At 46.5% G+C, this 24,907-nt stretch overlaps 1 protein-coding gene across 3 annotated transcripts; it reads right to left on the bottom strand.

Moving 5' to 3' along the window:
- Positions 1-15,023: 15,023 nt before the first annotated feature.
- LOC123162094 (uncharacterized) lies at positions 15,024-22,119 on the bottom strand. Of its 3 annotated transcripts, none has more exons than XM_044579896.1 (2): positions 18,257-22,119; positions 15,024-15,273 (listed from the first exon to the last, which is right to left on the bottom strand). In XM_044579896.1, exon 1 carries the CDS (start codon positions 20,471-20,473, stop codon positions 19,445-19,447), a length of 1,029 nt encoding a protein of 342 aa, XP_044435831.1. In that variant the 5' UTR covers positions 20,474-22,119; the 3' UTR covers positions 15,024-15,273; positions 18,257-19,444. The 3 variants fall into 3 exon arrangements, with proteins under 3 accessions (XP_044435831.1, XP_044435830.1, XP_044435832.1); XM_044579895.1 differs by lacking the exon at positions 15,024-15,273 and adding an exon at positions 16,753-16,857; XM_044579897.1 differs by lacking the exon at positions 15,024-15,273 and adding an exon at positions 16,796-16,853.
- Positions 22,120-24,907: the final 2,788 nt, after the last annotated feature.

Genomic DNA, 24,907 nt, shown 5'->3' with positions numbered 1-24,907 from the left:
TCTCGAGCTTGCGTTGGTTTTCCCCGAAGAGGAGGGGGTGATGCAGCACAGTAGCGTAAGTATTTCCCTCAGTTTTTGAGAACCAAGGTATCAATCCAGTAGGAGGTCACGCGCAAGTCCCTCGTACCTGCACAAAACGATAGCAACTCGCAACCAACGCTTAGGGTTGTCAATCCCTTCATGGTCACTTACGAGAGTGAGATCTGATAGAGATAATATTTTTGGTATTTTTGGTATAAAGATGCAAAGTAAAAAGTAAAAGCAAAACAAGTAAATAAAGTGATGGAGATTGATATGATGAGAATAGACCCGGGGGCCATAGGTTTCACTAGTGGCTTCTCTCAAGAGCATAAGTATTCTACGGTGGGTGAACAAATTACTGTTGAGCAATTGATAGAATTGAGCATAGTTATGAGGTTATCTAGGTATGATCATGTATATAGGCATCATGTCCGTGACAAGTAGATCGAAACAATTCTGCATCTACTACTATTACTCCACTCATCGACCGCTATCCAGCATGCATCTAGAGTATTAAGTTAAAAACAGAGTAATGCCTTAAGCAAGATGACATGATGTAGAGGAATAAATTCATGCAATATGATAAATACCTCATCTTGTTATCCTCGATGGCAACAATACAATACGTGCCTTGCAACTCTTTCTGTCAATGAGTAAGGACACCGCAAGATTGAACCCAAAGCCATGCACTTCTCCCATTGCAAGAACTACCAATCTAGTTGGCCAAACCAAACGAATAATTCGAAGAGACTTGCAAAGATAACTCAATCATACATAAAAGAATTCAGAGAAGATTCAAATATTATTCATAGATAAGCTGGATCATAAACCCACAATTCATCGGTCTCAACAAACACACCGCAAAAAGAAGATTACATCGAATATATCTCCACGAGAGAGGGGGAGAACATTGTATTGAGATCCAAAAAGAGAGAAGAAGCCATCTAGCTACTAGCTATGGACCCGAAGGTCTGAAGTAAACTACTCACACTTCATCGGAGGGCTATGGTGTTGATGTAGAAGCCCTCCGTGGTGGATGCCCTCTCCGGCGGAGCTCCGGAACAGGCCCCAAGATGGGATCTCGTGGATACAGGAAGTTGCGGCGGTGGAATTAGGTTTTTGGCTCCGTATCTGGTCTATTGGGGGTACGTAGGTATATATAGGAGGAAGGAGTACGTCGGTGGAGCTCCGAGGGGCCCATGAGGCAGGGGGCGCGCCCAGGGGGGTGCGCCCTCCACCCTCATGACCTCCTCAGAAGCTTCTTGGAGTAGGGTCCAAGTCTCCTGGACCACGTTCGGTGAGAAGATCACGTTCCCGAAGGTTTCATTCCGTTTGGACTCCGTTTGATATTCCGTTTCTTCGAAACACTGAAATAGGCAAAAAATAGCAGTTCTGGGCTGGGCCTCCGGTTAATAGGTTAGTCCCAAAAATAATATGAAAGTGGAAAATAAAGCCCAACATAATCCAAAACAGTAGATAAAGTAGCATGGAGCAATCAAAAATTATAGATACATTGGAGACGTATCAGTTCACAACTCCTTTGGATGAGGCAAACTTTAAAGGATTAGTGACAAAGTGCCTCTTTGGTGTGACAATGAAAGTGCCATCAAGATTTCTCTCAACCGGGTGCAACACTTCAAGACGAAGCATATTGAGATTCGGTATCACTTCATCCGGGATCACATTAGGCGAGGGGAGATCGAGCTCAACTACGTCAACACTCATGATAACCTTGCAGATATTTTCACCAAGCCATTGGATGAAGCAAGATTTCGCGAGTTAAGGCATGAGCTAAATATCATTGATTCGAGCAATGTTGCTTGAACCCTTGCACACCCCACCATACTCAACTTGTTGTCTTGTTTAGATGTAGGCATGGACATAGGGGGAGTGTTGTTCGCTCAATGAACTCTCCCTCCCCCCATTATGCATAAATTGATCAATTCTTCCACATTAGCCATTTTTTATGGTACTTGTGCTTCAAAGACGAGTTTTGCTCATGGGCCCAAGGATAATTCTTCGTGGTGCCATACCAATTGACTCAAACATAGGTGGCTCCGGCCACCGCCCTCTCCTTGGAGAGGTTGTATCGCGTGGTTGATCCTTGTTGTCTCTTGCCTTTCTTTCTTCGTGCTGAGCGTGTTCTTGTGGTGTCTCGTTTGCTTGAAGTTTCCTTGCTGATGTGTACTATGCGACCTTCTTCTTGTAGACGTTGTTGGGCCTCCAAGTGCAGAGGTTTGTAGGACAGTAGCAAATTTCCCTCAAGGGGATGACCTAAGGTTTATCAATCTGTGGGAGGCGTAGGATGAAGATGGTCTCTCTCAAACAACCCTGCAACCAAATAACAAAGAGTCTCTTGTGTCCCCAACACACCCAATACAATGGTAAATTGTATAGGTGCACTAGTTCGGCGAAGAGATGGTGATGCAAGTGCAATATGGATGGTAGATATAGGTTTTTGTAATCTGAAAATATAAAAACAGCAAGGTAACTAATGATAAAAGTGAGCACAAACGGTATGGCAATGCGTTGAAACAAGGCCTAGGGTTCATACCTTCACTAGTGCAAGTTCTCTCAACAATAATAACATAATTGGATCATATAACTATCCCTCAACATGCAACAAAGAGTCACTCCAAAGACACTAATAGCGGAGAACAAACGAAGAGATTATGGTAGGGTACGAAACCACCTCAAAGTTATTCTTCCAATCAATCCATTGGGCTATTCCTATAAGTGTCACAAACAGCCCTAGAGTTCATACTAGAATAAAACCTTAAGACACAAATCAACCAAAACCCTAATGTCACCTAGATACTCCAATGTCACCTCAAGTATCTGTGGGTATGATTATACGATATGCATCACACAATCTCCGATTCATCTATTCAATCCAACACAAAGTACTTCAAAGAGTGCCCCAAAGTTTCTACCAGAGAATTAAGACGAAAATGTGTGCCAACCCCTATGCATAGGTTCATGGGCGGAACCCGCAAGTTGATCACCAAGACGTACATCAAGTGAATCACGTGATATCCCATTGTCACCACAGATACGCACGGCAAGACATACATCAAGTGTTCTCAAGTCATTAAAGACTCAATACGATAAGATTACTTCAAAGGGAAAACTCAATCCATTACAAGAGAGTAGAGGGGGAGAAGCAACATAAGATCCAACTATAATAGCAAAGCTCGCGATACATCAAGATTGAATCACTTCAAGAACACGAGAGAGAGAGAGATCAAACACATAGCTACTGGTACATACCCTCAGCCCCGAGGGTGAACTACTCCCTCCTCATCATGGAGAGCGCCGGGATGATGAAGATGGCCATCGGTGAGGGATCCCCCCTCCAGCAGGGTGCCGGAACAAGGTCCCGATTGGTTTTTGGTGGCTACAGAGGCTTGCGGCAGCGGAACTCCCAATCTATTATGTTCCCCGAAGTTTTTAGGGTATATGGGTATATATAGGAGGAAGAAGTACGTCAAGGGAGCCACGAGGGTGGAGGGCGCCCCTAGGGGGCGGGCGCGCCCCCCTGCCTCGTGCCTTCCTCATTGCTTTCTTGACGTGGACTCCAAGTCTCCCGGGTTGCTTTCTTTCCAAAAATAACTTCTCCAGAAGGTTTCATTCCGTTTCGACTCCGTTTGATATTCCTTTTCTTTGAAACACTGAAACAAGGGAAAAAACAGGAACTGGCACTGGGCTCTGGGTCAATAGGTTAGTCCCAAAAATAATATAAAAGTGTTCAATAAAGCCCATAAACATCCAAAACAGATAATATAATAGCATGGAACAATCAAAAATTATAGATACGTTGGAGACGTATCACTTGCGAAGACCATTTCTCTTGTGTTTGAAACGTGCATCTTCTTGAGCTCACGGTACTACCACGGCCTGCCATGAGACTACCGCATGTGGAGCGCACGGTACTACCGCACCCAGCGGGTCAGTAATTTTTTACTGCCGCCTGGGGGAGCGGTACTACCGCTTCAGTGCGGCACTTCCGCCCGAGCGGTACTACCGCGATGAGGCGCGGTACTACCGTGCTGACGAGTGCGCGTGGGGGTTAAGACCCGGGCAGGGAGAGTTCCAACTCCCACATACCCATTCGTTTGTCTCTCTCCCCGTCGCCTCTTTCTCTCTCCTGCTCAAGAACAGTGCCGAAGACCCTCACCGGATCTCCGTCTCTGGCCACTCTCCTCGGATTTCGACCGGTGGGATCGTTCCCCACCACTTACTCTTGCCATGGAACAAGGTTTCTCCGCAAATCCCTCTCTCTCTTGTTTGTTCTTTTGCCTCTAGGTTTTTGGGGAGATGCATGTGTTCTTGAGATTTTAGGCCAAATCTATGCAAGATAGGATGTAGGAGAGTAGTGTTGCGTAGAAATTATACTTGATAAGTTGTCCCGTGGTACATTTGATCAACTGTAGTACCACCGCATTTTCGCGGTTCTTCTCAGATTCAAAGTGGTTCGGAACTAACGCCGTGCGATACTAACGCACCTCTGGTGCGGTACTATCGCTGGTCCGGTACTACCGCACGTGCTGTGGTAATAAGGTCCTACTACCGCTCCGAGCCCCGGTACTACCGTGTCTTCACGCGGTACTACCGCGACTAGGAGCGGTACTAAAATTTTAGTACTGCGCGAACTGGCAGTACTACCGTTGTTGTCCAATCTTCTTCTTGGCCGTTACCACGTATGCTTCCTACATGTTTCCCTTGTTTTGCTGAGGTCTTTGCATTGATTCTTCTCGCTTGTCGTGTGTGTTTTGTGCTTTGTGTCTTAGGTGGTGGCTCTGGTGCTCCTGCTCGCCGTTCCAATCCCAGTCGTGACACTAGCTCCAAGCGTCTGCGCAATCAAGATGAAGCTCCAGAGGGCTCCAGTGCCCCCAAGCGCAATGTCAAGTCCTCCGCTAGCAAGTACAAGGAACCCGTAAAGGGAATGGATGAGATACCACTTTCTGAGTTTATCTCTCGAAGGCAGATCAACCTGTATGTGAATGCCCGTGCTTTTTGGACCAAGCAACAGACTCTCATTTATCTGGATGTGATCAAGGCCAAGAAAAACACCTATGTGGATGTCAAGTGGATTGACATGAATCATATGAGGCAGGACAAGCACCGTGATTACTTTGGAGAGGCTCTGGACTCGGTGGAGCAGTTTGGCATTGAAGATGTGATCTCCTTTACCTGGACTATGACCCGGAGATTATTTGCCAGTTCTTTGCCTCAGTTCACTTTCACTATGGGGAGGACCAAAGGATGATCTGGATGACCAATGGATGTCAGTTGACTGCTACCTGGAAGGACTTCATGGATCTGCTCCACGTACCTGATGAGGGGCTCAACACACCCGTTGGTGTTCGCCCTCATGCCAACCCTGAGTCAGCTAGCAAGAACAGGATACAGCAGTATTATGTTGCGAAGACGCTTCCGAGTGGCAAGACGACATGGGTGCTGAACCCATTTCTGGACATCATGCATCGCATTTTCCGCAACTCTCTTTTCCCTCGCATTGGTGACAAGGACAAGGTGTGTGCCTATCTGGTGGATATGATGCTCCTGTGCGAGGAGGAGCGTGTGTCTCGGTCTTAACCACTTGATGTCTCACATATCATGTGGTGTGAGCTTCGGTTCGCGGTGTTCAACTGCAAGGTACCCATCTATGGACCGTACTTGTTTCTATTGATCTCCAAGACTTGGGAGAAGCTGTTCTCCGGTGATGAGTTCCTTGCTCCAGACTAGATTCGTCATGAGTCCATCAGTCTCCGTGTCAAGCCCAAGTGGGCCAACACTACTACTCGTGCTGAGGCGACGACTGCTAAGAGGGCTGTTGATGGGGAGGAGGCTGAGGCGGAGCATGCTAGTGAGGACCGCGCTGCTGGGTTTGCCCCTCGCTCATCTGATCCCTCGTGGGCCAAGAAGCTGAAGGACAAGATGAAGACTCTGTTCTGCATGCAGGCAAAGGGACAGTACAGGACTCACATTGCCTCCAAGGAGAGTCGCCGCCGTGTAAGTGCATCTAGTGCCCCTTAGTGATTTTGGTGTATTGAAGACTTATAGGTTAAGTATCTAATGCGTTCATGAGTGTACACAGGTCTATAAGTCCATGAGGAGTTTGATATTTACAGAGAAAGTCGACCCCTAAAAATGAAGTTCTTCGACTGAAGACTTTGGTATTCTGAAGACTTTCTGAAGACTTTGAAAGTGAAGAAATTGGTGTGACCTTGAAGACTTAGTAGTCATTTGAGGAACATGAAGCGTGAATACTTTTGTTTTTGTAGTTTCGTTTTCTCTTTCTTGAGTCATAGGAAATACCGTACTGTTAAAGGGGGTCGAGGAAATACTAAGGAAAAATTTCCAAGTGATGCTCAACTCAAAATCCTACACCTATCAATCCCTAAGCCATTGGAAATCTCATACAGCTCAGTCAATTTCTTCAGTGACAGAGACGAAGTTCTTCTGGTCTCTGAGGAATTTGTCCTGACTGAGGAGTTAGGAATTCGCCAGTGCGGATTGCCTACACAGTGAGGAACATGATAGCCCTGAGGAATTTGAGCCTCAAATTTCTGACCGTTGCTGTGCTACGCGCCAGATGTCCCAAAATATCTTATCCACCTAACGGTCATATCATTGAAGGGCATTTATGTCTTATCATGTTGGGCTGCTCCCTAGGCTATAAATAGCCGCCACCTACAACCACTAGCTGGTTGGCTGCTCTGAGAGAAACTGACACTTGTCATTTGAGAGCAACCCATCCTCCGAGGACTTTGAGCGAAAATCATTGAGTGAGGAAAAACCCAAACCCAAACACCTACAAACCCAAAGTGATTGAGCATCACTGAAGAGATTTATCCTGCGTGGATCCGATGCTTGTTACCTTTGAAGACTGTGCTTCTTCCAGACGGTTAGGCGTCATGGTCTAGAGCATCCAAGAAGAATTGTGGATCACCGACTGACCGAGTTTGTGAAGGTTCGAAAGTCACCTGAAGACTTACCACGAGTGATTGGACGAGGTCTGTGTGACCTTAGTTCAAGGAGAATACGGTGAGGACTAAGTGTCTTGGACTGCGTGTTCAGGACTGGGTGTCCGGGACTGTGTGTCCTTGAGTTTAAATACTCAGCCGCTCCAACCAGATGTACAACTGAGACAACAGTTGGAACTGGTCTACCAAATCATTGTCTTCACCAAGCCAACTGGTTCTATTTCCTCAACTCTTTCATTTCATCATTACTGTGTTGTGTGCTTGTCATATCTGTGTTTGAAGACTTTGACTAAAGACTTTCTCAATTTCCTCAGTTCAATTTCTTCAGTCTGTTTGTCTTCATCCTTTGTTATCCTGTGATTACGCTTTCTATACTCTGTGCTTGTCTTCATTTCATCATGATGACCATGCTTGTGTTTAGTTATGTTTACTTCTGAGTATTTATTCCGCTGCTAGTAGTTCTTCGCTAAGGAATTTCCTCACTGGCAAATTTCTCAGTGAAGAATTCATGAAAATTGCCTATTCACCCCCCTCTAGTCGATATAACACACTTTCAATTGGTATCAGAGCAAGGTACTCCCTTGTTCTATGTGATTTTGGTTTAACCGCCTGGAGTTTTAGTTATGTCGACCGCAGGTATGATCAAGGTCTCTGCTGGGTGCCCTACCTTTGATGGGACATACTGCCCCTACTGGAAGAATAAGATGCGAATGCATCTTGAGGCAATTGATAACGATCTCTGGTATGTTGTGGAAAATGGTGTTCCCTCAGTCACACCTTCTCTGAATGCTGCTGATGTGAAGAGATTCAAGCAACTCGATTCTCAAGCGAAGAATATCATATGTGGCCATCTGAGCAAAGGACAGTATGGAAGAGTGAGTGCTTTGGAAACTGCTAAGCTTATCTGGGATAGGTTGTCCAAAGTCAATGAAGGAGTCTCAACACAGTGTGACTCTCGAGTTGATGTTCTTCGCAATCTCTTCAACCGCTTCAAAAGACTCGACAATGAAAATGTTCAGCAAACCTTCGATCGCCTCACTGACATCTCAAATGAGCTTCAAGCACTTGGTGCCACTGACATCACCGACCATGAGGCGGTGAAGAAATTGCTGAGATCGCTTGGTTCCTCATTTGATACTCTGGCATTGATGATACAAGAACATGCTGATTACAAGTCACTTGATCCTGATGATATCCTCGAGAGGCTAAATACTCATGAGTTCCAGCTTGTTGAAAAGATAGATCTCTATGGTTTGAGCTATGGCGGATCACGTGCACTGAAGGCCAAGGCAATATCTGAGTCCAAAGATGAAGACTCTGGTAGCAGCCTTGGTGACCCTGAAGAACTGAGCCATGAGCTAGCACTGCTCGTGAAGAAATTCCAGAAGTTCTCAAGATATGGTCGCTTTGGAAGACCCTCAAGGAGCAATGATTCCTCATCCAGTGACTACAAGAAGAGGCTCTGTCACAAATGCAAGAAACCTGGACACTACATTCAAGATTGTCCTCAGTGGGAAAAGGAATCAAAGAAGAAGAAATACAAGGATTACAGTTCTGATGATGCAAAGAAAAAGAAGAAATCCTCAAAATCTTCATCATCAAAATCCTCAAAGTCTTCATCTCACAAGAAGAACAGCTCCAAGAAGGCTCAGGCATTCATTGGCAAGGAAATGGACTCTGAGGCTAAATCTGAAGAAAATGAGGAAGAAGAGGCATCTGAGGACTCCGAGTCTGGTGTGGCGAGCCTAGCCCTCGCTACTGCTTTCGTCAGCAAGTCTATCTTCAACTCTGAAGAAAATGACCTCACCAACAAGGCCGATGAAGACAATTATGACTACGCTCCCACCTATTGCTTCATGGCAAAGGGTGCCAAGGTACTCAAATATGCCTCCTCTGAATCTAGTGAGGATGAATCTGATGAAAATCTTAAGCCCAGCTACTCTAAACTTGCTAAGATTGCTGTACAACAACAAAGGGCTTTTGAAAAGGTTCAAAACATGCTAGACAAAAGTGATGATATGTTGGGTGAAGAAATGGATCGCACTAAAACCTTGACTGAAAATACCTTCAAGGTCATCATAACACTCTCTTATCTGATCATGAGAAACTTTCTTATGAATTTCTTCAAAGAAAGCAAGATCTTGAGAAGCTAAGAGTGAGTTATGAAGATCTTCAGAAGGAGCGTGATTCATTACTTGCTCAACAAATCAACGCTGCTCAGGAAGAATTTGTTCCTCCATGTATGAAATGCATTGAACGTGAATCTGCTAATTCTTCACCTGAATGTTCAAATGCTTCTAATGTTACAAATTCTTCACCTGCCTCTGCTATCACTAATTCCTCATCTGAGGACATCGCTACTATTACTGACGATGCAGGGCTGAAGGAACTGTACATGACAGGCATGCACAAAAGACTCAAAGGGCATCAGACTCTTTGTGATGTGCTTAAAAAGCAGATCCTCAACAAGAACCCTAGGAAAGAGGGTATTGCCTTTGAGAGGAAACTCAATGCTGATGGTACATATTGGAAGCCTAAGCAGTACCCCAAAACCTCATGGGTTGCTGCAAAGGGACCTCTAGTTGATCCATCTAATTTATCTGGCTTTACATGTGAATCTTCTCATTCTTCTTATGAGTCATTTGACTCCAACTATAAACTGTTCAAAAATCAGAATGGTGAAGTATTTGCTAGATATGTTGGGACTAAACGGTTCCCCTATGAAGAAAATCTGGGTTCCCAAAAGGTGCCTTGAAAGTCTTCAGGTGAATGTCCTCATGACACCACCTGTGAAGAATAGGAACCCCAGATCAAGTTCTTCATATGGACCAAATTCTTCATATGGGTCCAAGTCCTCATACGGACCAAATTCCTCACGTGGATCAAATTCCTCAAAAGGATCAAAGTCCTCATATGAATATCATCGTGCTAACAACTCTGTTTCGCAGGGAAGAGACAAGGGCTATGAATATGAGCTTTATTCTTCTAACCATTATGTTCATAAGTCCTCGAAGAATTTCTCTGCTTATTCATATGCTTATCCTAACTCCTCTTATGTGAAACAAAATGGATTGGCTTCTATGCCACCTTTCTCGTATGGAGCTCGCAGAGTGATGAACTCTTTGCCACCCATTCAGATGTGGTGGTGAGGAAAAAGAACTAATCTCTTCTGCAGGGTCAGGTCTCCAGACGTGCGTAAACGTCTGAAGAATTTGCCGGAGACCTGAAAATGCATGAAAGGACGCACGCTAATCATGAAGAAATGAACTTTCATTTCTCACATCCTCATACTGCTTTATCCGTTCTATTACATGATGAAATTGATCTGATGAATTTGATGTCATATTCTTCACTGGTGAAGTATATGAAGTTCGTAAACTGCACTAATTCATCTGCAGGATGATCAACCAAAAGCCACTGAGTGGGTCCTCGATAGTGGATGTACAAATCACATGACTGGTGACAAGAATCTATTGATGGATGCTCGCTTATCACCATCGCATCTGAAGCATATCATCTTCGCTGACAAAGGCAGAAGTCAGGTATTGGGTCTAGGTAAGGTTGCGATCACAAAGGATCGACACATGGACAAAGTCATGCTTGTCGAGTCCTTAGGATACAACCTTATGTCTGTCTCAATGCTTTGTGATCTTGATATGGTTGTTGTCTTTGGCAAGTATTGTTGTGTTGTGGTTATGGAAGCTGACAATTCCAAAGTCTTCGAAGGCTTTAGGAGAGGAGACTTGTATATTGTTGATTTCTCTACAGGACTGCAACCAGCCATGTGCCTACTTGCAAAAGCTTCAGAAGGTTGGCTATGGCATCGACGACTTGGTCATGCAGGCATGAGGAATTTGCACACGCTTGCGAAGAAGAAGCATGTCATTGGCATTGAAAATGTCAAATTCCTCAAGGATCACTTATGCGGAGCCTGTGAAGCTGGAAAAATGACCAAGGCTAAGCATCCAGCGAAGACTATCATGACCACTACTCGACCATTTGAATTGCTCATATGGATCTCTTCGGTCCTAATCATTACTCAGCAGTCACTAACGATGCTTCTCTATATGGTCTTGTTATTGTTGATGATTACTCTCGTTACACATGGGTACACATTGTTACTTACAAACATGAAGTGCAGGAAGTCTTCAAACAATTTTCCTCGAGGGCTTCAACCAACTTTGGTGTGAAGATCAAGCACATCAGAAGTGACAATGGAACTGAGTTCAAGAATTCAGGTCTCGATGACTATCTTGATGAACTTGGTATTACTCATGAGTTATCTGCTCCTTATACTCCTCGGCAAAATGGCGTCGTGGAGCGCAAGAACAGAACTCTTGTTGAGATGGCTCGCACTATGCTTGATGAGTACAAGACGCCTCGTCACTTCTGGATTGAGGCAATTTATACTGCGTGCCACATCATCAACAGGGTATATCTTCACAAATTCTTCAAGAAGACTGCCTATGAACTCCTCACTGACAAGAAACCCAATGTGAGTTATTTCAAAGTCTTCAGTGCTAAATGTTGGATTAGAGATCCTCATCAAAATGCTAAATTTGCACCAAAAGCACATGAAGGTTTCATGCTTGGTTATGGAAAGGACTCGCACACCTATAGAGTCTTCAACAACATTCTTCACAAGGTTGTTGAAACTGTAGATGAGCGGTTCGATGAAACTAATGGCTCGCAAAAAGAGCACCTACCTTCTATGATAGATGAACCAGCACCTGAGGAATCTATCAAGTTCAAGGCTACTGAGGACGTCATTCCTACCGAAGAATCTACTGAAGAATTCGTTCCAGATCGTGAAGAACGTCGAGCTGATGCACCTGAGGAAAATGCTGAAGAAAGTGGTGCTGAAGAAATTGCCGATCAAATTCCTCGACGAAAACTAGCTCATCCTCGCGTTGCAAAAGATGTGCAAGTTGAAAAGATCATCGATGACATTGAAGCACCAGGTCCTCTCACACTCTCAAAAGCTTCACATTTATCTAACTTTTGTGGGCACTATGCTTTTGTCTCTATCACAGAGCCCACTAAGGTAGATGAAGCATTTCTGGAGCCTGAGTGGATTCAGGCCATGCAAGAAGAATTACATCAATTCGAGCTCAACAACGTCTGGGAATTGGTTAAACGTCCAGATCCTCGCAAGCACAATATCATTGGCACAAAGTGGATCTACCGCAACAAGCAAGATGAAAATGGCCTTGTGGTGAGGAATAAGGCACGACTTGTAGCTCAAGGCTACACACAGGTTGAAGGAATTGATTTCGATGAAACTTTTGCACATGTTGCTAGACTTGAGGCTATTCACATATTACTTGCTTGTGCTAACCATCATGACATCACTTTGTATCAAATGGATGTGAAAAGTGCATTCCTCAATGGTAAGTTTGAGGAAGAAGTATATGTTGCTCAACCCCCAGGTTTTGAAGATCCAAAGAATCCTGACAAAGTCTTCAGACTCAATAAGGCCCTCTATGGCCTCAAGCAGGCCCCTCGGGCGTGGTACGATACTTTGAAGGAATTCCTCATGAAGAATGGCTTCACACCCGGTTCACTCGATCCTACTCTCTTTACTAAATCTTATGATGGTGAACTGTTTGTGTGCCAAATATATGTTGATGATATTATCTTTGGCTGTACTGACCAATGTTATAGTGATGAATTTGCCTATATGATGAGTGAAGAATATCAAATGTCTATGATGGGAGAGTTGAAATTCTTCTTAGGTCTTCAAATTCATCAACAACGCAACGGCATATTCATATCTCAGGAGAAATACCTCAAGGATGTACTGAGGAAATTCGGCATGCAAGATTGCAAAGGAGTCAAAATTCCTATGCCCACAAATGGCAATCTGTGCACTAATGAAAATGGTATTGACTTCGATTGGTTCTTTATTGTATTTATGTGCATCTAGGCCAGATATAATGCTTAGTGTTTGCATGTGTGCCCGATTTCAAGCTACACCGAAGGAATCACACCATAAGGCTGTGAAGCATATTCTTCGAATGTTCTTTGAATAGGATACTCATCCTAACACTTATGCAAAATTGATGACTTAGATGTGCAACACATGAAGAAACGTTTTTTCTTCAATCAATGAAGAATAACACTCTAAGTGTGAAGAAATTAACGAATAATTTGATTCTCAAAACCCTATGACAATTGTACGCGGTGTCTGAAATCATCATTCTTATACGGTGGGTCACGCCACCACAAAAGTTGAAAATCTTCAATTTGAGTTTTTCCTCAGTTTTGAAATTCCTCAGTTGTTCATATTCTTCAACTTTGCATTTTCTTCACTGTTTCCGTCGTTTTTCTTCATTGGCTATATATATATGAGTTTATGTCCTCTACAACATTCACTTATGGCTAATTCTTCAAGTTGGTTTTTTTGCTAAGTGAATGTGATCGGACCCTTCCCCCTCTATGCTATACTCAATCCAATCTATTCACAAATTCTTCATGTGCGTTCTATTTGAAACTCGTTCAAAATCTTCACTGTGACCTTGTCAGCTGAAGAATTTGCGAACGGAACGTTAAAACTTATCTTATCCAAAACATTCATTTTGCCGCTCAAACCGTTCCGCTTCCCACGATATACTTATCTATTCACCCACGATCTAACACGATCTCCACTTTTCAGTACGTGGGTGACACATGTCATGCGAAGGAGAAGGGTCAGGGGCATGTTCGTCCTAATTCTTCGGGCGAACAGTTTTTCACCGTGGCTATAAATACCCCCTCTCCCCTTCCTCACTTCCTTTACTCCGCTCGAACTCTCTCTCTCGCTCGAGCTTCTCAAACCCTAGCGTCGCCGCTACTCCATCGTCGCCGGTGAGGAAGGGCTTCACTGCCTCGACCTCGTCGCCGTCGTACTCGCGCCGGCCGCGGAAATCTTCACTCCGCCGTCGCCGTAGACGTCTTCCTCCACCGAGTTAGGGCGTGGAAGATCTACACAGACGAACTTCACCTCTCCACCTCACTGTTCGTCGTGTTCTTCATCTAGGGTAAATTAAAAGTTACTTTTACTTCCCTCCTTGATTTGAATGTTTTCTACAAAATCTTCAAAGGTGTTTTTCTTCAAATCCTCACACACTAAACACCTCACAAGTCATCTGTTCTTGACTCGTAAGCATCATTTTTCTTCAAGATTCCTCAATTGTGTGGATCTTCGATCTATACAACTCTGGAACCTAAGACAAAGAACACTTAGTGAAATTCTTCAAGACTCATCTGGTCTAATTCCTCAAACTTGTTCTTTTTGAAAAACCTTCTGAGAACACATATGACCTCTCCAAATTCCTCGTAACTATACTCTGTTCACAGGTACTCATGTCCGCTGCTAAATCACTAGGTTCTCATCACCTTAACTCATTTGCAACATTCCTCGAAGAAAAGTTGCATACTTCTTCAGAGAATTCAATTGTTCAAATTCCTCAACTGAAGAATATGGCAGACGGAAAGAGGCCACAGAAAGGAGGAAGAAGCCTGAGGTCATGACTGCCTTTGAGATCCCTGATGATATATATAAAGAATATTGCACTCCTGATGAGGCCAAGTTTGGTAAGGAAAATAAAAATCAGCGCAAGGTGCGCATCTAGAGGATTGAAAGGAGATGGGCAAGAGAATGGAGGGAGTACAGGTATGTAACTCCAAAGTACATGAAGAAATTCGCTGTCAATCCTCCATGCCCAAGAGCTCCATTGGCACCTGGCCAAGTAGCAGATCCCACCAGCCTCAAGCGTGGTGAGGACTTTCCTGAAGAATGGGCCAAGCGCCAAGCCAAGTTGGCTAGACAAGCCAAAGAAGCAGTGAGAAAATTCAATGAAGACTCTGCTGCTGCTGCTGCCACTAAGGCCTTGTGACGCCCCCGATTCGACCGTACACTAATCATACACGCAAACGTGTACGATCAAGATCAGGGACTCACGGGAAGATATCACAACACAACTCTAGACACAAATGAAAGTCATACAAGCTTCATATTACAAGCCAGGGGCCTCGAGGGCTCGAATACATAGCTCGAAAGCACAAGAGTCAGCGGAAGCAACAATATCTGAGTACAGACATAAGTTAAACAAGTTTTGCCTTAAGAAGGCTAGCACAAACATCAACGATCGAAGAGGCAAGGCCTCCTGCCTGGGACCTCCTAACTACTCCTGGTCGTCAGCGGGCTCCACGTAGTAGTAGGCACCCTCGGGGTAGTAGTCGTAGTCGGCAGGGGTGGCATCTAACTCCTGGGGGCCACCATCTGGTTGCATTAACCGGAAAGGAGAAGGAAGGGGGAAAAGGGGGAACAAAGCAACCGTGAGTACTCATCCAAAGTACTCGCAAGCATCAGATCTACACTAAGTATGCATTGGTATCAAATGGAAGGGCTATATCTGTGGACTGAACTGCAGAATGCCAGAATAAGGGGGGAAGGCCTAGCCTATCGAAGACTAGCATCTTCAAGTAGCTCCAAGCATCTTGCAGCATGTAGAAGAGTAAAGAATAGCAGTTTAATTAACAAGCATGTTGTAACATTAAGGCCCAAAGATCCTTCCTCGACTCCCTGCGAGAAAGCAATCCCGGAGCCACATATCCATCATATATCAAGTATCCATTTCTAGTTGTATAAGATCAGGATATACGTCTAAACGTCCGTTACCGTGGACACGGCTATTAATAGATAATCTTCCCTGCAGGGGTGCACCACGTTTTCCAACACGCTCGATCACTCTGGCCGGACACACTTTCCTGGGTCATGCCCGGCCTCGGAAGATCAACACGTCGCAGCCCGACCTAGACTCAGCAGAGAGGTCCCCGCCGGTCTACATCCTAAGCACTCCGGGGTCTGGGCCCATCGCCCGGTGCACTCCGGGTCGTTACGTGCAGGGCGATACAGGCCACCTCCACTGGGGCGCCGACCGGGCCGTGCCGCAATGCTGAACTGGACGTCTGACAAAGCTTCGGCTGATACTACGACGTCGAGGCCCATAACTATTCTCGCGTGGTGGTTGGTGCGTAAAGGCCAAAGGCCAACTCAGAACAAATACCCAAACCTATTAGTGCATTATTAGAAGGAGTGACGGCTGTCGGGACAAGTCTGGAGCTATCACCCCCTCCCGGGTGATATCGCTAAACAGCCAGCCGCCACTGTCACATCGCACGGGTGCTCCCCGGGCCCGCTCGGCTTTCACAATGGTCTCTAGTAAATTCAAGGTAACTGTGCGTCCAGACATCAAGGGGAAAACCCAAGGAATCACCCTCGGAGGATTCCACTCGATGTAATCATCAAGGTGAATGTAAGAGGAACCACCCTCGAGGTTCACACTTGAGGTGTTGCACGACAGAGCCATATCGGGAATGGTGAAAGAGGAACCACCGTCGATGACCACACCGAATAGCTACAATACAGAATTAACATCAGGAGTGCGTTTAAGAGGGATCACCCTCGGCACTCAATAGTAGCTCTGCAGAGTCGAGCAACTAAAAGGGCGTGATGTGATGTGAGGTGTCAGGCTCTCGTCGTCGATCACGCTGATCGAGGCGTCGATGATGAAGCAGGGGCAACAAGGACAAGTGGGGGTCACTGATGGATCACTAACCAATCTATACTAAGCAGTTTAGGATAAACAGGTAGGTAACAATAAGAAGGTACAAAAGCAGGCTATGCATTAGAATAGGAGCAAACAATATCAGTAGCAAAATCTAATGCAAGCATGAGAGTATAGAATGGGCGATATTGGGATGATCAAAGGGGGGGCTTGCGTGGAAGCTCCGCTGAAACAGAAGAAGGGTCGTCGTCGACGTAGTCGATCACAGGGGCATCAGCAGCGGTCTCGGGGTCTACCTGAGAGAAGAGGGGGAAGAAACAGTAAATACAGGCAAACATATGCACAACGTGATTACAAGCGGGGCTAGAGGTGTTCTAACACAGTGCTAGGCTTTACTGGCGAAGGGAGAAACATCCGGGAAAGTTTTCTCGGTCCCGGACGTGAGTCAGACAGATGAACCGAAAGGGAAAGCTTGCAGGTTTGCTATGCTAGAGACGTGTGGCAAACGAACGGACTGCGTATTTGAATTCGTCTCGAAATTCTGAGCAACTTTCATGTAGAAAACTTTTTCATCCGAGCAACGGATTATTTTATATTAATTTCTAAAGTTTAAAGGATTTTTTTAATTTTTTTAATTCAAATTATAAACAGTGAAATGTTTTTTTAACGCAACAGGGGACTAGTCACACTCAATGACATGTGGTGTCAAGGAGCTGGGTTGACTCAGTCAACACCTTACTAGTCAACCAATAAACAGTGCACCGGGCCCTACTTGTCATTGGCACACACTATTAACTAGGCTTTTAAAAATAAGAGGCCACATGTCATCTGTACATAGACAATTCTAGCCATTAATTAACACCTAATAGTCTAAGCAAGGGCCGGCCACTACTCCGGCCACGTGCACGACGCACACACACAGGACACACAAGTTAGTAGGCTAGGAGTTATTAACATAAGATGTCATTTTGTGATTTTTGTAGGATTTAATCTATTCATCAGATGGATTTGGTCTAGTGAGGTAAAATGGAGTTTGTCAAGTAGACTACCTACTCATATTATCTTTACCCCTGTTAGCAGTTGTTTAACTGCTGATTATAGGCTGCCAAGGGGGTTACTCAATGTAAAATTCATAAAGCTAACCATACCTATAGTAATTACCAGCAGCAAGGCAACTACGGGCAGCAGCAACTAGCAGAAAATAGCAGCGGCAAGCAGTAGCAGAGCAGCAGACAACAACGACGCTAGGCAGGTCACGGGCGGGGAGCTACGGCAAGGCGGCGGCTGCAGCGAGATGTGGCGACCTGCAGGGGGCAGCGGCGTCGCGGGGCTGCGGTGGAGCAGCAGCAACGCTGCGGGCGGCTGCAGCCGCGGGTGCGGCATGCGGCACTTGGAGGCGAGGCCAGGGGCGGCCATGGCGCTCGGGCGTGGCTGCGGCGGCCGTGCGCGGTAGCAACAGCAGCAGTGACTATCGGCGGGAGCAACACCAGCAACGGCAAACGGCGAGCAGGGCGACGGCGGGGCTGACGACGGCGAGGCCATCGCGGGCGGACGGTGCGAGCGGCTCGGGGCCGGGGCTAACAGGGGCGGCCGGGAGCGGGGCAACGCGTTCATTCGAGGCGCAACCCGGCACGGGCAGAGTTCTACGGCGCTAGATATGGAGGGGTAGGAGGAGGGGGAGCACGCGGTGCTCACCGAGGAGCACAAGGAGGCTCGTTGTGAGGTTTAGGAGCAGCAGAGGGCGCCGGAATCGACGATGGCGCCGCGGTGGCCGGAGTGGAAGAAGATCTCGTTCCGCTCGACTCGGCGCGTTCCAGCTCGATTCGTGGACGTAGACGAAGTGGTGGACGATGAGGGAGAAGATGGACGAGGTCTCAGGTGCCGGAGAGCTCGGTGGGCACGAGGACGAGGTCGGCCATGGCGGGCGGTGGAAATCGCGGGCGGATCTGAACGATGAAGACCAGGGGGAGGGGAACGGGGTAGCTAGGGTTCGGGGGCGCGAGGGAGAGGTGTCGGGGCCGCCTTATAGCCCCGGGGAGACGGCAGATGGCCGCCACGGCGATGGTCGATGCCGTGGCGGGCATCGGTGCTGCTCACGATCCCCCCGTGAACAGGAAGGGGGGAGGCAGTGCGCTGGTGGGCTGGCTAGGGGCTAGTTGGCCCAAGGCCCAGAGGGAGGCACGGGAGTTTGCCCGTTTTTTTTTTTTGTGTGTGTGTTTTTCTTTATTTTTTTATTTCTCCTTTACTGTTTTATTTACTAGTAGCATATTGTAGTTTTATAAAATATGAGACCAACATCTAAATTAATGTTTTAGTTTAACCCTCAGCCACAAAAAGTTCAACTCCCAAATAAAAATAGTTTGCTAATTTTTATCTTAGGAAAGGCATTTAATTAAATATGATTATCACTGTCTTAATCACAAAGAGCATTTAAGTATTTTTACAAAAATGTTGGGTTAGCACCATAATTGGTTATGGAATATTTACCACACTTTGAACATTTTATTTTTGACATTTGAAAAACTTTCGTTGTTTGACTTTATTTTAAATTTGAAATTTGAATTGGTTTGAACCAACGTGGGACCTAGCAATAGTAAAAGTGATGACATGGTATCATTAGCATGGAATTACTGTAGCTTAATTATCCGGGCGTTACAAATCTCCTCCACTACAAGAAATCTCGTCCCGAGATTTAGGAGGTAGAAGGAAACAAAACGGGGTATTTAGCTCGAAGACGATCCTCGAGTTCCCAGGTGGCTTCATCTTCAGAAGGATTTGACCACTGAACCCTTTTAGAATTTTGAAAGCCCTCTGACGGTGCGACGTTCAGCTTGACTGAGAACGCGGACCGGACAGATACTTCAGGCTTCGAGGTAGTGTTTTTCACGCATCCAAGGAATAAATCCGTGCCTCGGCATTCCGAACAAGGTGAGCATGGTAGCTCACTATCTCACTTAGTAGATGCACGGTTTTAGTGGTGCAAATGATAGAAGCGGTATGTGTTTTCAACCATTCCATTCCTAGAATGAGGTCGATATTGGACGACTTCAAAACAATGGGGGAAACATGGAATTCCAGCCCTTCAATTTCAACAGGGACATTGAGGCTAACCATGGTGGTCCGACATTGGCCCGCGGGGGTGTGTACCACTAGCGGGTTGTTCATTACTGCGAATTTAAGGCCATGCATGGATGCAAAATCTTCAGAAATGAAAGAATGCGATGCTCCTGGATCGAATAAAACAGAAGCTGGTACTGAGTTAACAAGAAGAGTACCCAACACCGTAGCAGGCTGGTCTTGAGCTTCATTCAGATCAATGTGGTTGGCTTGACCACGACCATAAGGCCTGACATTGTTGTTGCGGGGCTGATTGTTACCACGGCTAGTTTGAGGAAGTGCAAGCCGGTACTGATTCTGAGAGCAGTCCCTGGCACAGTGTCCTGGTTGACCACACTTGAAGCATAGCCCATCATTGGGACGGGAAGCAGGAGCTTGAAGTCTCGGCTGTCCAGGTGGTGGAGGAGGAAGACGAGGTGCAGCATGGGTCTGTCTTGGTGCAGGGGCAGCTGGTGGATACATGCTGTGGGGGATCCATATCTTACGCTTCTGCGATGACGGGCCCGAAGATGAACCCGCATCACGGTTGCGCCTGAGGGATCCGAGGTGCTCCTGCAGACCAGTTTCGACCTGAATGGCCTTGTTCGCCAAGGTGGCGAAATCAGCAAAGTCATGCATGAGGAGCGCTAGTTTGATATCAGCTTGAAGTCCATCACGAAACTTTTCTTGTTTACATGCATCAGTGGCAATGTCATCTTCAGCATAGCGGGACAGGTCAAGGAACTCCCGCTGATAAGCATCCACAGTCTTGTTACCTTGGGTGAGGTTGCGGAACTCGCGCTTCTTCCTGTCCATAGTTCCTTGAGGAATGAAGCGGGCATGGAAAGCAGCTTGGAAATCTGGCCAAGTGATGACCGTTCCAGCGGGTAAAGAGCGTCTGTGGTTGTCCCACCATTGAGCAGCGGGACCCTTCAGATAATATGCCGCAAAGGTGACATAGCTGGCAGGGGCTACACCAGCAGACTCTAGCTCAAAAGTGATGTCACGTAGCTAGTCGTCAGCATCAAGTGGCTGAGTTGAGCTGCAGTAGATGCTTGTGTTGAGATGTGCAAAGTCGTTCAGTGTCACAGTTGCTGGCTGCTGGTTCAAGTTGGGGCGAGGAAACTGAGCTATCACTCCTTCCATGAATTGGCGGTTCAGCTCAAACTGTTGGATCATACCAGCCATGTATTCAGACGGTGGTGGGGCGTTGCCACCACGACCACGACCAGCGGGTCTAACCATCCTGCTAACATGTAACATGGGTAGTTCAGCATGAAGAAATTTGCAAAGATAATGATCCATTCACGACGAAACATGCATACTGAAAGAAGTTCGATAGATACTACATAGTAGCCAAACACGACATACAGATCCATACATAAGTTCGGTTACAAGCCATAAGTAGTAGTTCAAAAAGGAAAGGTAGTCTAGACCAACTAGGCGGCGCACAGGCACGTGGTGGAGGGATACAACAACGCGACATAGCGATATGCTACATCAACGTCGGGGAAAACCTCTGAAGTCTGGCAGCTGTCGATGAAGAAAAGCCTGGCGGTGCTCGAGGGAAGGAGGCTGCATGCCGTGGCGGCTCTGGTGTACCAGCTGATCTCCAGGCGGAAGAGGAGGTCCACGAGCAGGAGTATCACCCCCAACCTCAGGCCACACAAGACCTGGTGGCATCTCCGTCCTGCGCGGGTAAGGAATGAACGAAGGAAGAACCGCTGCCGTACCCAGTGGACGCATCCGCTCCAGAGTGTCGTTGTGGCGCGCATGCGTGGCGTACAACTCAACAGTCAGAGCTCGAACAGTGCGATCCAGAACCTCAATGTATCAAACCATATACTGAGGGTCGTACCGACGGCTCACGTAGGGGGTACACACAGCAGTGTACCACCTAGTATCATCCCCAGCTGGTGGGTACAGAAAGTATCTAAACCCAGTCTCCTCCAAGCGTGGATGCTCTCTACGGAGGCTGGTGATAGCAACATAGGCAACCTCCTGTACTGCCATCTCGACAGTCACTCCAATACCCTCAAAGGTATGCAAATCGTGGGTGGAGTTGTTCTGCCGATCATAGATATCAACCTTAGCGTGATACATCTCCTGGTTGAACTCGCGGTAGATCTCGTACACAGTGTACTGAGGATACCAGCGATATCCCAGCAGGGTCAAGAGGTCGACCAGAATGGCCGGGAACCCAGGCGTGTCGACCGCCATAGTCTGGCGGACGATCTGTGTTGCGGGACGCATCTGATATAAGGAAGTTCAAGGATGTCAAATGATGATGTGAGTATTATTCAAAATACAATTCAAGGGAATAGTTGTAGATAATCCAGCTCTCCGTGTGAATATGATTACGAGATCCTAATGTTGGGGTTAGTAAAATCATTTAACCCGAGTAGAAGAGAGGTCAGAGTCCCAGAGTATAGACGAGGAGTAAAAGATCCTAATACCACCCATTGGCGACGTGGGCCCGTAAGCCACACAGCCATGTTAGTAAAACAGTTCTTTCAAAGACTAGACTCAACTTCGGCCAAGGAGCTGGAAAGGGGGATTCCTACAGGCAGTCGGCTCTGATACCAACTTGTGACGCCCCCGATTCGACCGTACACTAATCATACACGCAAACGTGTACGATCAAGATCAGGGACTCACGGGAAGATATCACAACACAACTCTAGACACAAATGAAAGTCATACAAGCTTCATATTACAAGCCAGGGGCCTCGAGGGCTCGAATACATAGCTCGAAAGCACAAGAGTCAGCGGAAGCAACAATATCTGAGTACAGACATAAGTTAAACAAGTTTTGCCTTAAGAAGGCTAGCACAAACATCAACGATCGAAGAGGCAAGGCCTCCTGCCTGGGACCTCCTAACTACTCCTGGTCGTCGGTGGGCTCCACGTAGTAGTAGGCACCCTCAGGGTAGTAGTCGTAGTTGGCAGGGGTGGCATCTAACTCCTGGGGGCCACCATCTGGTTGCATCAACCGGAAAGGAGAAGGAAGGGGGAAAAGGGGGAACAAAGCAACCGTGAGTACTCATCCAAAGTACTCGCAAGCATCAGATCTACACTAAGTATGCATTGGTATCAAATGGAAGGGCTGTATCTGTGGACTGAACTGCAGAATGCCAGAATAAGGGGGGAAGGCCTAGCCTATTGAAGACTAGCATCTTCAAGCAACTCCAAGCATCTTGCAGCATGTAGAAGAGTAAAGAATAGCAGTTTAATTAACAAGCATGTTGTAACATTAAGGCCCAGAGATCCTTCCTCGACTCCTTGCGAGAAAGCAATCCCGGAGCCACATATCCATCATATATCAAGTATCCATTTCTAGTTGTATAAGATCAGGATATACGTCTGAACGTCCGTTACCGTGGACACGGCTATTAATAGATAATCTTCCCTGCAGGGGTGCACCACGTTTTCCAACACGCTCGATCACTCTGGCCGGACACACTTTCCTGGGTCATGCCCAGCCTCGGAAGATCAACACGTCGCAGCCCGACCTAGACTCAGCAGAGAGGTCCCCGCCGGTCTACATCCTAAGAACTCCGGGGTCTGGGCCCATCGCCCGGTGCACTCCGGGTCGTTACGTGCAGGGCGATACAGGCCACCTCCACTGGGGCGCCGACCGGGCCGTGCCTCAATGCTGAACTGGACGTCTGACAAAGCTTCGGCTGATACTGCGACGTCGAGGCCCATAACTATTCTCGCGTGGTGGTTGGTGCCTAAAGGCCAGAGGCCAACTCAGAACAAATACCCAAACATGTTAGTGCATTATTAAAAGGAGTGACGGCTGTCGGGACAAGTCCGGAGCTATCACCCCCTCCCGGGTGATACCGCTAAACAGCCAGCCGCCACTGTCACATCGCACGGGTGCTCCCCGGGCCCGCCCGACTTTCACAATGGTCTCTAGTAAAGTCAAGGTAACTGTGCATCCAGACATCAAGGGGAAAACCCAAGGAATCACCCTCGGAGGATTCCACTCGATGTAATCATCAAGGTGAACGTAAGAGGAACCACCCTCGAGGTTCACACTTGAGGTGTTGCACGACAGAGTCGTATCGAAAATGGTGAAAGAGGAACCACCCTCGATGACCACACCGAATAGCTACACTACAGAATTATCATTAGGAGTGCGTTTAAGAGGGATCACCCTCGGCACTCAATAGTAGCTCTGCAGAGTCGAGCAACTAAAAGGGCGTGATGTGATGTGAGGTGTCAGGCTCTCGTCGTCGATCACGCTGATCGAGGCGTCGATGATGAAGCAGGGGCAACAAGGACAAGTGGGGGTCACTGATGGATCACTAACCAATCTATACTAAGCAGTTTAGGATAAACAGGTAGGTAACAATAAGAAGGTACAAAAGCAGGCTATGCATTAGAATAGGAGCAAACAATATCAGTAGCAAAATCTAATGCAAGCATGAGAGTATAGAATGGGCGATATCGGGATGATCATAGGGGGGCTTGCCTGGAAGCTCCGCTGAAACAGAAGAAGGGTCGTCGTCGACGTAGTCGATCACAGGGGCATCAGCAGCGGTCTCGGGGTCTACCGGAGAGAAGAGGGGAAAGAAACAGTAAATACAGGCAAACATATGCACAACGTGATTACAAGCGGGGCTAGAGGTGTTCTAACACAGTGCTAGGCTTTACCGGCGAAGGAAGAAACATCTGGGAAAGTTTTCCCGGTCCCGGACGTTAGTCAGACAGATGAACCGAAAGGGAAAGTTTGCAGGTTTGCTATGCTAGAGACGTGTGGCAGACGAACGGACCGCGTACTCGAATTCGTCTCGAAATTCTGAGCAACTTTCATGTAGAAAACTTTTTCATCCGAGCTACGGATTATTTTATATTAATTTCTAAAGTTTAAAGGATTTTTTAATTTATTTAATTCAAATTATAAACAGTGAAATGTTTTTTTAACTCAATAGGGGACTAGTCACACTCAATGACATGTGGGGTCAAGGAGCTGGGTTGACTCACTCAACACCTTACTAGTCAACCAATGAACAGTGCACTAGGCCCTACTTGTCATTGGCACACACTATTAACTAGGCTTTTAAAATTAAGAGGCCACATGTCATCTGTACATAGACAATTCTAGCCATTAATTAACACCTAATAGTCTAAGCAAGGGCCGGCCACTACTCCAGCCACGTGCACGACGCACACACACAGGACACACAAGTTAGTAGGCTAGGAGTTATTAACATAAGATGTCATTTTGTGATTTTTGTAGGA

Source organism: Triticum aestivum, chromosome 7B (genome assembly GCF_018294505.1).
Source record: "Triticum aestivum cultivar Chinese Spring chromosome 7B, IWGSC CS RefSeq v2.1, whole genome shotgun sequence".
NCBI classification, from domain to species: domain Eukaryota; kingdom Viridiplantae; phylum Streptophyta; class Magnoliopsida; order Poales; family Poaceae; genus Triticum; species Triticum aestivum.
Note: the sequence above shows the minus strand (reverse complement) of the source record. Positions and strands in the feature narration are given on the sequence as shown.